Source organism: Apostichopus japonicus, chromosome 8, assembly GCF_037975245.1.
Source record: "Apostichopus japonicus isolate 1M-3 chromosome 8, ASM3797524v1, whole genome shotgun sequence".
NCBI classification, from domain to species: domain Eukaryota; kingdom Metazoa; phylum Echinodermata; class Holothuroidea; order Aspidochirotida; family Stichopodidae; genus Apostichopus; species Apostichopus japonicus.
Window position 1 is genome coordinate 5,028,084 of NC_092568.1, and position 13,345 is coordinate 5,041,428.

General features: G+C 37.0%; 1 protein-coding gene across 1 annotated transcript in view; it reads left to right on the forward strand.

Moving 5' to 3' along the window:
- Nucleotides 1–820: 820 nt before the first annotated feature.
- Nucleotides 821–13,345, forward strand: part of LOC139970648 (ATP-dependent RNA helicase TDRD9-like) — a 32,020-nt gene continuing 19,495 nt past the window's right edge. Inside the window, exons 1-19 of the mRNA XM_071976518.1 lie at nucleotides 821–1,427; nucleotides 2,636–2,784; nucleotides 3,592–3,737; nucleotides 4,192–4,413; nucleotides 4,721–4,843; nucleotides 4,997–5,077; nucleotides 5,630–5,788; nucleotides 6,293–6,396; nucleotides 6,780–6,835; nucleotides 7,304–7,361; nucleotides 8,083–8,225; nucleotides 8,431–8,535; nucleotides 8,942–9,039; nucleotides 9,709–9,840; nucleotides 10,225–10,387; nucleotides 11,253–11,316; nucleotides 11,646–11,757; nucleotides 11,901–11,954; nucleotides 12,663–12,782. Coding sequence (XP_071832619.1) covers nucleotides 1,234–1,427; nucleotides 2,636–2,784; nucleotides 3,592–3,737; nucleotides 4,192–4,413; nucleotides 4,721–4,843; nucleotides 4,997–5,077; nucleotides 5,630–5,788; nucleotides 6,293–6,396; nucleotides 6,780–6,835; nucleotides 7,304–7,361; nucleotides 8,083–8,225; nucleotides 8,431–8,535; nucleotides 8,942–9,039; nucleotides 9,709–9,840; nucleotides 10,225–10,387; nucleotides 11,253–11,316; nucleotides 11,646–11,757; nucleotides 11,901–11,954; nucleotides 12,663–12,782 — 2,283 coding nt within the window. The 5' untranslated portion in view covers nucleotides 821–1,233. The remainder of the gene's footprint in view (nucleotides 1,428–2,635; nucleotides 2,785–3,591; nucleotides 3,738–4,191; nucleotides 4,414–4,720; nucleotides 4,844–4,996; nucleotides 5,078–5,629; nucleotides 5,789–6,292; nucleotides 6,397–6,779; nucleotides 6,836–7,303; nucleotides 7,362–8,082; nucleotides 8,226–8,430; nucleotides 8,536–8,941; nucleotides 9,040–9,708; nucleotides 9,841–10,224; nucleotides 10,388–11,252; nucleotides 11,317–11,645; nucleotides 11,758–11,900; nucleotides 11,955–12,662; nucleotides 12,783–13,345) is intronic.

Consider the following 13,345-nt stretch of genomic DNA (forward strand, 5'->3'; position numbering starts at 1 on the left):
GGAACGTGGGCAATCCAAGTGAACATTTCCTCGTGTAGATTGGTACTGTAAGTTCTGAGAATAACAAAGTCCATGTTAAGGCGTGGGATGCATTGGGGAGGGGGTTGGGGGCCAACAACATATTGGTGCCATTACGTCATTACTCTCTACAAGTTGTCTCACATGGGTTGCCTTCTGTAGCCTGCGAATAAGATTGTAGATTTGTTCACTTCATATGCAGGGGTGCAGCCTTACAGTTTAACCATGTATCTCAGTGACGGTGGTAAAATACAAATAAAAGATATACGTTATTGCTGTCCCTTTCCTGTGCTGAGCTCTATGTGCCTATGTACATATAGTACTGAGCTAATCGTGGGGATTTAGGATCGGAGGCACCTACAGTCCATTTATTTTTGAATAGGGACCAGTGGCGTGCACATGATTTGAAGTTGTGCCGCGTCTCCCATGGCGGCTGTGTGTGGGGAAGGGGAGTGCTCCCCCAGAAAAAAAAACATTAAATACATTATACGTCAAATATAGCATTCTGGGGCATATTTAGACCATCATTAGGTCTATATGCTCTAAACGCAAGGCTGTGCTAAAAAAATAATTTGTGCTAGGGGGGAGGGGTGTACACACGAAGTAGTGGTCTAATTCTTCCGTTGCTGAATGCAAAAGGAAGAAAAGCGGCTCAGTCATTTCCACCCAACTGACGATGTAAGGTGGAGGATAGCCTCGGCTCTCTCCGAATTTGCGCCACCACTTATCGGGGATTTAGTTCGCTGAACAGTTTGGCCGATTGAAGTTTTAAAGTTTGGCCAGAAACTTTACTTACATTTTGGCAACAGACTTTCCATGACCTGCACGCTTTCAAAATCAAAACATTGGAAGGACGGGCTGCAAATGAAACTTGAACTTCTTTTAAAAACCTTGAAATAGTTAAAACTACAAGATTGAATAACAAGGTTAGGGTCAATAGACACAAATATACTTCCGGTCACTGATTCTAAGTTATTAACAAAGACAAAGGGACAACGACGTTGGCTTTTGATCAGGCCACCTGGAACCCCAATCACTGAAAGCAACTTCGGCCATACCCGTGCTTGCATACATGTACGGGCGATATATCTTTCAGTGTACAAGTTGCACTTTAGCCTGGCCTAGGCTAACCCAACTTGGGCCGAGTAACATTAACGTAGTCACCAGGCTTGGTGACAATCTTTGTAGAAGACTGGCCAAAGAAGGTACATCATCATGTCGAAACAGATGACAAATGAGTTGACGTTTGAACAGATTGATAGCTGGTTCAGAATCGGCGGCCCACCAACTGTCCAGACAACATATGTTCCTCGGTCATCAACCAAGACTAATGTCAACAATGATTCTCTGCTGGGTCAAGGATTTGGAAGAGGTTTGACCAGACCAGTATACACACCTGGTCAGCATAGGTTAGAAAATTCCCTAACATTACCATGTTTAATGTGGGACTTACAAAGTATAAGAAGCTTCTGTTGCTAGCCTAGGTTTATTATAAAGTATCACATGTCAATCCTGACTGCATTACGCACCAAAGTCAAATTGGCCAGATCGAGCATGTAAGGAACTTTGCAGATGTCAATTCTGCTCTTTGTTTGGCCAATTAGTTAAACAGATTCGGCCATTACTTATCACCTAACATTGGTTTTTGATAATGTAACCAAAACCTAGAGTTTATAAGATCCACTTGGTAGGCCTTCCTTTAATTTTATAAGCTACAAGTACAAGTAACCATTTCTTTATGGCAACATGATGGGATCAACATTGATTGTGTGGAGCGTATTCTAGTTATTGTTATTGTGAAGCGTATTCTAGTTATTATGATTATGACGTCACCCATGGCTCGCGCATTGGTGGTTTGCGCTGTGGTGTGGCGGGGTATAAATCACGCGCTATTAGAAGCGTATCTTTTGTTTTAAATGATTCGGGGTTGGAAGACAGCCAAACTGGTTCAAATTGGTTGAGTGCCCATTTGCATATGCTCGTCTGCATATCAGGTTGGCACTCAACCAATCAAGAGTTTGGTAAGGGGTGAGTTAAAAGTTTACACCAATCGGGTTCAAGGGCAGAGCGTGTGTACCCTGTGCAACGCGTCTTAATTTGTTATTTTGGCATCAGGGGTTTAAGTGTTTGATAAAGATATATTGAGGAGTTGAAGTTTATCATCCGAAGTCTACGGACGTAGAACAGTAGGCTCCGTTATTTATATTTTCGTCTGTAGTCTTCGGGCTCTTTACATTTTAATTATCTAAAGTTACAAGTTACAGTTTTATCCTGAATCAATAAAAGAAGACATATATTATGCAGTACCCGCTTTTCCTGATTATTTCACGTTTCACGCTCGGTTCTACGTTGTCAGTGTAAGGCCCGGCTTACCGTTCCCGAACTACCTAAAATAAGCCTTACAATATCATGGCTCCAGATTTCCTTGAAAAAAGTTAGTTACCATATTCTACGTAAAATTTTAATGTCTAAATCAGACATAAAGTCTTTACTAACTTCAGTTTGCTGTACATTGAAGTTTTACTGTGTATAAAACCATAATCAATGTCAGATGGGTATTACTTCACAGGTTGCTACTGGGATACAGTTTGATACAATGTTTTTCTTCCTTACAAAGTCGCCCAGCAGGACTCTCAGGAAGGACCGATTATGCCAAACAGTACAGAGAAGCTTTTCAGAAAGAACAATTTGCAGAGTCTGACGAAGAAGACGATGATGACAACCAGACTGTCTACAGCGTTAAGACATCTGCACATAGTCTCTCAGGTAAGTACAGTGAACAGCCGAGCAGATGCTTTCTTTGGCTTTAGTTGAGTTTCAATGCTACTTGACATTAAAAACACATAACAATGCTACAATTAGCAACATCCTGGGAATAATTCATCCTGTACCGCATCGCAAAATGCCTAGCAAAATGGCCAAGTTTTTATACAAGTGTAAAGATGTATAGCAGTTTTCTGGACAGGAACAATAGTATTCAATAAGAGAATAAAGTCAGAGCCTTCGAAAATTGCTACACAAAATGTGAACACTAAATTATTCCCTGGTTAATCCACTTTAACCAATTGCTAAGAAGTGTAAAGATGACCCAGTTTTCAATTGGTTCCCAAAAGCTTGAAAGATGCCTTAGTTTGATCATCCGAAAAGTTAAAAGTTAGACTACGAGCCATAATTGATTGGTAGAGTGATATATTCGTGTATGCGTACTATCAAATCAGAGAAGCTGTTTCAGTTAACATTGTGATAATTAAAATGAGCAAGTGCCTAGGAACCCCCAAGATCACTGGAACCCAAAGGGGGGGTGGGGGTTGTACTAGAACAATTCAAGGTAAGCCATACCAACTTCCTATGTTTGGGTTGTGCTTGCAAACTTTAATAAGGTAGGGAGAACAAATATGCGATCGATATCAAATACCATTAAGATTTATTCCATAATTAACAACCACTATAAAATTGAATTTCAAAAATTCCTGCTCTAAACATGCATGTCATTAGGAGATCCATATTCTTGACATACTACTATTACTAAGATATGAAATATGGTAATTCCCATTTTGTTTGTCTTCATTCTAGATATTGAGAGCTCCAGTGACTTAGCCTCCTTACACATTGGACCAGATGGCCCTACCCCGCCAGAGATTGCTGTCTTGGCTTATCAGAATTACAACTTTGAACATGAATATAGCCAATCCTTACCAATCACTGCACACCATGATCAAGTGAGTGATTAATTCTTGATATTCAGGTGGCAGATAATCATCTCATCTCACCTGATCTCATCTCATTTTGGTACTGTCTTAATCCAACATCTAAATAGCTGTGTGAAGGTAGTTGTTTTTGCCAGATAAAGTCTTATTTGTTACTCCAAACAATGGATGAGATTGGATGATCTCTGATGGCAAATACAGGAAATGTTTCTTGAAAAGCTTTACTTTACTTTTATAATATTTTTTATTATTTCTTTTGAATGTGATATATTTTTGTATTGTTTTCTGTCAATGTACAGTACTCCCACATCAATACTCCAGATCAAATTTCCTGTACCAACAATACTACATGCACCTCTGTGGGAGCAACAAGTTTGTTAATGAATATTTATCAATGTGGGTAATGAATATTCATTGAAAGATTTCATGAAATGGAGTAGAAGGTTATCTTTTGCTATTTTGATAGATCGTGAACATGATCGAATGCAACCGTGTCACCATCATTCAGGGTGCCACAGGTAGTGGCAAGACTACTCAAGTACCACAATATATATTGGACCACTATGTGTCAGAAAACAGACACTGTAATATCATCGTCACTCAACCCAGGAAGATAGCAGCCATCAGTATCGCCAGACGAGTTTGTCAGGAACGCCAGTGGCAGCTGGGAACACTCATTGGCTACCAGGTATGTCATCTCTGATATTGTGAAGTTTTATAACTCAGCTCCAGAAGTGGTTGCCACTCTTTTTGTGCCAAGTACTTGGATGGAATATATTTCTCTAGCAATATGAAAAATTTATTTCAGAGATGGAAAATGTATAAATAGCTCTTTCATTAACACTTTTCCTGACTGCGTCAATTAGACAGTTTAGATCTAATTAGGCAATCTTTATCTTCACTTTTATATCTGTATTTATATAACATTTCAAATTAAGAATTTCACTTTTAAACAATGATGTTATTGTGGTCAATCTTTTCCCATTCTGTTACAGGTTGGACTAGAAAAGAAAACATCTCCAGACACAAGACTAACATATGTAACCACTGGAATACTCTTGCAGAAACTGATCAACTCTAGGAGTATGTCTGAATACACTCACATCATACTAGATGAGGTAACGTATGGCTGTATGCACTCACATTATACTAGCTGTACATGTAATGGTTGGGGTTGTAAAGTTTAAATCTTTCTTGATATTGATAATTAACCCATGTTTGTAGGGGCTTACATTTGGACAGACTAATACTAAAAGTGCCTTTGTCAACAGGTTCATGAGAGAGACCAAGACACAGATTTTTGTATGTTGGTGGTAAGGAAGCTTCAGAGATCCAACTCGAGACATGTCAAGGTTTGTTTATCATGATTAATTACTACTATTTGTGATACTCCATTTTGCTAAGGTTACACACTGTTAGTTCACAGTTTTCAATGTTTTGTATATCTACAGTGTATATGACATTTTAATGCACATAAGTACCATTAAACTTGGAAATTCAAGAAAGCCAGGGGGGACACATGCCAATAGGACCGATATAGCTCTGCATATACTACAGCGAAGACAAAACCGAAACCAGCAACTTAAGTGTTTGTGTAAGAGGTAAGAGTATTTATGAGCCTTAACAGAAGACATCGATAGTGGGATTGAGATTAACTGTTACGAAAGCATCGGTAACAAATTAAGGACAGTGAACAGTGTCTTAGCTTTATGTAAAAATTGAAGATTGTCTGCATATAAAAAAATTGTCAAAAACCAAAGGTAATTGACATGTTTGGGCTGAAATATTGGAAAATATTAGCCAAATGCAATGAACTATTTTAAGTACTTACATAAAGCTCATAATAAACATCAGCCTCATCAATTCTACAATGCAATCTTAATTAACCACATTTTATCTCGTAGGTGGTGCTTATGTCTGCTACTTTCAATACAAGTCAGTTTGGTGAATACTTCGGTATTCCCATCCAAGGACGACTTCAACCTCCTCCCGTCGTCAACATCGATGGACGACTCTTTGATGTCAAGGAATATTATACCGACGATCTACATGAGATTTACGAGGTAAGAATTTGTATTTTTGTATCCTTTATCAAAGGAGCTTGTGTTTCATTACATAAGTTACATATGCATCTCCAACTATTTACTAGATTCATTCTACGTTACTATTATTGCCCTGTTTTGGTGCAAAACCTAGTGAAGAATTTGTATTTAATGCAAATGAGTATGATTTCTTGTGGAGTTTTTAAGGTGACATAGAAGATATTGAGATGCGTATAAGTAAATTACAATATCTTATTGTGAGCTTAAAATGCTCTATAGATTCCAGTCACACCATTAACAGAGGTTAAAGGTTGAAGGTTGCAGCTTTCAGAGAGCCCTCCAGAAACATGATTGATTCAAAGGGATTGGCACACCTTAACATAGGTAACTCAGTCCTAGATCACATGACTTTTTGTATATGTCATTTATTACACTGATACTTTGAAATACGTTCATAACTTCTTCCAAGAGGAAAATGACTATTTTTAAAGCTGAGGAGAAGTCTCTTCTCGTTTTTCCTGGTAGACACCTTTTCCTAAAGTAGACGAACCTTCCATACCACTGGAGACGTATGAACTGGCGAAGAGACTCATCCTGCACTTTGATGACATGGAGAGGGAAGAGCAAGGGTGAGTATGGGTAGTAGACCTACTCCTCTGTCACATGAATGTATGATCCAAATGTTTTAGTCTAAAAACATACCCCACAATTTATTTCAGGAAGGATGAATGTATGACACAAGATGGCGGTTGGAAGGCTTGACACTTGTTTGTACTGTTTTGCTGGAACTGCATTACTGACCAATTATAACTGAAACACCAAAATCAATGTTTTGTAAAAATGTAATTTGAATGGTTAAGTTTGATGTAAGAATATGAGGATCAGGATTGATTGTATCAACAGTATTTATGAACATGTTGAAGGATCGGAAAGTTCATGTACATTGATCGATTGGTTTTTCAAGGTTGCCTGATATCGTCTTTTCAATTGTTATTTATTTATTTTCTTTCAGAATAATTGATGGTTCATTACCAAAGGAGAGAGGTTCTGTATTAGTTTTTCTGCCAGGTATGAACAAAATATTCAACATTTTCAATTTTTTTTATATTAAGGTGAGGTGTTGTCATCAGATTTAGTTAATGAATTATCTTTTCCAGGGTTTTATCAAAACCACAAAACCAAAATTGTTTTTTTTTAAGCCTGCTCAACCTTCCCTGTATCGCTTATATCTAGATTTTAACAACCTAGTTAGAACTTTTGTACTGTTTTGTTTGTCATTTTGAGCTCAAAATATTAAAACTTGCAGTAGACTTTATTCATCACAAAGGGGTGTAAATGCGCTCTTTAAAGTATTTCATCATGGTTTGCAGCAAATTTGAACTATAGTTTTTGTTGATACATCCCTTTTTTCTACATGATTTGGAAGGATTTAAATATTTTTATCAACTGCTAGTATCTGTTTATTGAGAATGTTTATAACTGTTATTAATTTCACTGACCTTCTGTCTTTATTTGCTTGTTTTTGCTTTTGTGAAGGATTGCATGAGATTTCAACTCTGGATAAACACATTACTGGTGATTCCAACAGTAACAGGTCAGTAACATACTTTCCTTGCCAACAAATACTTCACTTTCTGTGGCAATTCTTTCTGAACTGTTGTCTACTTCTAAGATATAGTTTGGCAAACCTTAGTTTCGCACATGATAATAGAGAATCGGTAATGGTATGTATACATATATATGCACTCTGAATTCAAAACATGTGTTTCACTCATACAAATTGATACAATGGTTGGTCAGATTGTAAAATGTACTGTGACTTCCGAATCACACCCCCAGGCAATGATAGGGTTAACTTTGTATTGACCTAAATTTAGCGCAGAATAGCTCAGTTTTGGAGCACACAAATTGTTTCCTTCATACGTGGTCATTGGCTTGAAATTTGTACTAGGACCAAATCTACTGATTTGTCGTGAAGCAACCTCTCGGTACTAATTTAACATGTGTGGTGATGTCGCTTACTTTAAAGGTACGGGGTAAAGACTAATGAATACTTGTTTTCAGGTCTCTCTTTCTCCTCTCTTCCCTCTCATGATATTTTGTCTCATTTCCCTTCTTCTTGTGTGTCCTACATTTACCTTCACCTCTCTGGACTGTTAAGTTCTTCTCTTCAGTAATCCTCACTTTGGAGGAAAAATGTTCCCGTGTTCTACTCACCTTCATGTCTTCATTTAGTGACAACATGTACAGCTTTATGAAAATGTTAGTAAAGATGAGAAATTGAACTAAAGGTCAATATATTAAATCAAATCTAGACTGTGGGTCCTGCCTCTACACTCGACGATCACGAACCAGGAGCAGGGGCAGGTATTCCGTAAAGCTCAGGAAACATTCCGTAAAATCATCTTAGCCACCAACATTGCCGAAAGTTCCATCACTGTACCCGACATCAAGTATGGTGAGTCTTAAATACAATTGCTCTATGCTTTAGTATCTTTCTTTCATCCTGCTACAGTCCAACTTCATGCAACAAACTCCTTCCTATGATATATTGCCAGTTTTCACACAAGACACTATCAATCAACACAATCTTCTGTGTACACCCCAATCTATGTTGAATGGTTTTGTTAGTAATGATTGTACCTTCTTAATTTGTTTTCCAGTGATTGATTTCATGCTGACGAAGTGTATGGTGAGAGATTTAGAAACAAATTTCCAGTGTTTGAGGCTCAACTGGGCGTCCAAAGCAAATGCTATCCAGAGAAGAGGTAAACCATTTTTTAGCTAAATTTTAAGGGGTCCTTTCTTGTCACCCGTTTCGACCACGAAAGACTTTTGGACATCTTGACCTATCAGCAGTACCATTCATTGTTTCTTATTGGTTGACGATGCTTTGTATGTTATGTAAAATGCTTCTTAAAGACATTTCCGGAAGTAAAAGTAAAGTATGAAGGAAGTATAATGTAAAAGACCATTAAACAAATTCAGAAATTTCTACAGGTTTGTGAAACATGGAGACAGTCAGAAGAATCAAATTGTTACCCTCCTCCTACTCCCCATCCCCATCTTTTTAACCATAGCAAACACTGTTGGGTGTACCTTCTATGTATATTAACAAGCTGATAATATATATCTGTTATGGATAACATTTACTTGTGTTGTTTCCATGCACAGGTAGAGCTGGTCGTGTATCTAATGGACGCTGCTATCGACTGGTGCGAAAGTACTTTTATAATACCTGCATCCAGGAGTATGGGATTCCAGAAATGTTGGTTAGTGGAAAAAATTCAGTTGTTCATAAGATTTTTTGCAGCATATAAAGCTGCTTCAGAGGTCATTAAGTTATGCTCCGTGGATTTCAACATATCTGCTAACATTTCGTAGATGTCAACCTTCATGTGGCATGAACTCACTTTTTAATTCAAATGCAGTATTATAACTTAGAACAGAAGTTTGGTATCAAAAAGAAGATTACACTTTATTTATCTTTTTGCAACGTCAAGTTGTTGCGTTATCATACATTTTCCACTCTCATTCGGTATTAATAATTTGAAGTATTTTGTGTTGATTCTGAAGATCTCTTCCATATCATTATACAATACTGCTCATTAAGCAGTAACTGTGAAATGTTAAAATTGAAATGATAAAGTCTGTTTGTTGCCACAGTAACATTTAATCATATTGGACTTGCATATGATCATTACCAAAATGAACAAATATATTTTGTGTAACAACTTTATCAGAATTTGAATAAAATTTAATGTCTAGGTTTGATCAGGTCTTATCAAATAATATTAGGTACGTTTGGTTAAGTTTCCAAACCAGCTATCGCACCTAAAAAGTCACAACGGTTGAATCTGCAAATGAAGAATCTTTGTCACTTTTCTAGTACCAATCTGTCTATGTAGCCTTACATTTTATTTTGTTAACTGCTCTCTCAGCGCTGTCCGCTTGAACAGCTGGTACTACGAGTCAAGATTCTGGACCTCGGAGAACCGAAGGCTATCCTGGCCTTGGCTCTGGATCCACCAGATTTGGAACACATTGAAACTACAATTCTGCTTCTAAAGGAGGTAATCTCCCGTAACAAGCCAGATAAGTTCTGTCAATGAGCATGTTTGTTTTTCACAAATTGAAAAAAGCCCATGTCAGAAATGTAAATTAAAAGATAATTGCAGAATCAACCTTCCAATGAAATGAATCAAATTTAAGTATTTTCTAGCAACAAGCTAATATTATGCTGCTTTTTCGTATATTCTTTATGTGTTTGACTGTAGGCGTTAGTTTCCCTTCAAATTTGAATTAAGCATTAAAGATAGTTTTTGCTGTCATCCACTTTCATTGAGAATTAATGAATTACGTAGTCTGCTTGGATGCGAATGTTCTCATTGAATGAAGAAGGAATTTCAATGGACAGAAGAAGTTAACATTATTATTTGTAATTGCTTTCTTTGTAGGTCGGTGCCCTGACAACGGTTACCTCAGAGGCCATGAACCCCCACGATGGGGAGTTGACATTTCTGGGCCGAATCCTGGCAGCTCTCCCAGTAGACGTGAAAATCGGCAAACTTATCGTAATGGGTTATGTGTTTGGCTGCTTGAAGGAGTGTTTGATCATTGGTGAGCCTACAGATGCTTGTTTTAGAAACTATTATGTAATAACATCAAGTTTCACATAAGGCAAGATTGAGCTATCTTATGTGATTGAATATTGCTCCTATAAGGTAAGTCGGAATTAAATACTGATGGCAACTGTGGATAAAGTTTCAATGAAAACAGCAAAATCCAAAGAGAAGAAAACATGTCAATGTGGTACTTATTACCTAAATGACCTCACACATAGTTGCATATGTTAATGTGAGTATTTTTATCTTTTTGCCATAAAGAACACATTATTGTTTACTTAAGAAAAACTTAAAAATGAAAGTCAGTCTCAGCATAACTTCAAATAGGATACTGGTCATGATAGTTGACTAGAGTGTGAGCTACTCATTTATAACTAGTCACATGTTCACCTGACAACATCAAATCCTGGCCATGGTCCTTACAATAATGCGATTATGCTGCATCACAACTTGCGCAGCCATTGATCAGGGGCGGACTTAGATCCCAGGTATTCAAACTGGTGGTCCCAAACACTTTGCAGGGTCGCCAAAATGAATAAGCAGTTTGTCGAAGAAATTGCCAATATTTGTAGAAAAAAGTGGAAAATCTTGATCATTAGTTACATCTGTCAAAAGTTGCAAAATATAGCAACCTTTTGCAATTAAGCACCCTTAGTTGTATAACAGTTTTCCAAGTGTGAAGGGATACCTCCCCCTCTTAAGGCCCTTTCTCCAGACCACAACATTCACCACTGGAGGGTTGCCAAGGTGATAATGGTGAAAAGTAAACACATTTTAATACCATTGGACTAAATTATTATGATCAATTATTACTCTTCTGTGTGTACTTTTTTTCTGCCTTGTTTCCATTGTTTTTGTAGGTGCCTCCCTGTCTCTGAAAAGTTTCTTCACCTCTCCATATGGCAGACATCTGGAAGCTTATAAGTAAGAATATAATATTTCACCTCAAAGTATGTTTAGTTCGTTATAGGTTATTCAATGTTTTCTCAGATGAAAGCTCTGATGCAATACTTAAAAACCTTTGGTATTTTCTTCATCTTTTAATTTAACCACTTAATTTGATAGCTTATTTGCATATTTAAAATGGGGAATTCAAACACATCAATATCCCTTAACATCTTCTTCCTGTGAATATTATAATTTTGATATTTCTCTTTAACTATCAGGGAGACCAGGTATCAAAGAAGTCAGCATATTTAGTAATGTCATTTCTTCACATTAACCCCTTTCATTTATAATGCTTCCATCCACAGAGCACGGATGAGGTGGGCCAACGGTTCCTTCAGTGACCCCATAGCCATTCTCAATGGATACCTGCAGTGGGAACACAGTAACCAATCTGGGATGTTTCTCAGGAGCCGAAATGTATGTACCAAAGTTCAAATTTAGCAGTTTTTAAAATTATAGCTAATTATAATCTAATGAGTGCTGGAACATTTCGTAACAGATAAAAAGATTCAGGAATCTAGAACTTAATAGTGAGATTTTCTTTTCTTTTCTCCCGACAGAGTGAGAAAGACTGGTGTCGTAAGAACATGATTGAGATGACCACCATCAGAGAGGTGAGACTCTGTCAGTAATTATATATAATATCAAATAGCATCATAGGATATTAGAACAAGTTACTTAAGGTTTGTGTCAGTGGACACTTGTAGTTAGAACGCATTAAACCAATCAGAATGTTTCTCTGGAGCTGAGATGTATATACTGGTGTTCCCAGTGAGAACTCCTTAACCAATCAGAGAATGTTTCTCTGGAGCTGAGATGTATATACTGGTGTTCCTAGTGAGAACTCCTTAACCAATCAGAGAATGTTTCTCCGGAGCCGAGATGCATGTACTGGTGTTCCCAAAGGTGTCTGTATTCCATCATAGTGTTGCATACATATCTGAACAACACCACTCATGGTTATCACTGTATGTGTGTGCAGAGAATAATCTAGTATTTCAGTTCTGTATTCTGGTTTTGGGGTTTATGATATTTCTTAACGTAACATACTGAAAATGATTATCTCCAGTGTGCAACAAATTGCTGTAAATATTTGCAATTGTGTAACAATTTGCTCGTTTATGTTTCACATTTTTTCTACGAGATGACAGATGAATTTTTCCCTGGTGTGTAGTCCCATTCATGTTTATGAAAGATTATGAACACACTCTCCCTATACTGTATAGTTCTGTATTCTAGTGTTTTGTAGATGGAAGTACCAGTATCCAATATCTATTGTCTCTCATTACTTTATTTGCATACAATGCTTTCCTTTGTTGCAGGTTGCAAAGCTGATTGGTGAATTGAGTGAGCGGCTCAAGAATTTCAACATCTCTCTTCCGAGAGAGAATCCTAGGAACAAAACAGAGGCTGACCAGATGGAAGACATGATGGTTTTAAAAGTTAATATCCTCTCCTTTTTACTTGATTTGACTTCTTCCTCATCAAAATCCTATTGATAAACTATCAATAATTATAACTACTTATGTAACTAATTATGTAATTGCTTCTCCATGTTATGATGTTTACTGATCTAAGCTATTTATATATTAAAATCAAACGTGATTTGTTTATTACTGTCGACTGTACTGGCTGATAGTGGGTATAAGTTGTTCTGTGAAGGTTGGGCACACAGTTTATCGGGAACATTAAAACTTAAATATAGTATATTGGAACATGTTGTGAACATTTTGTTCATGTCAACCGCATATTGTTTTGTTTCAGTCACACTTTGCTATGTGAATGGTGTCAACTTTGCCCTAGTGACATATCTTGTTGAAATATATAGAAAGTACGTGTTGATATTTAATGTGTACCCAGATAAATTGTAAGACATATATGATGTTAGATGGCTTGGTTGAACAAGTTTTGTTACACTTTAATACATGTTGCTTTCTGGTGCTATATATCCTAATTATGTCTCCATATGTAATACATAGAGTTGTGTGGTTCTATGTACACTAAT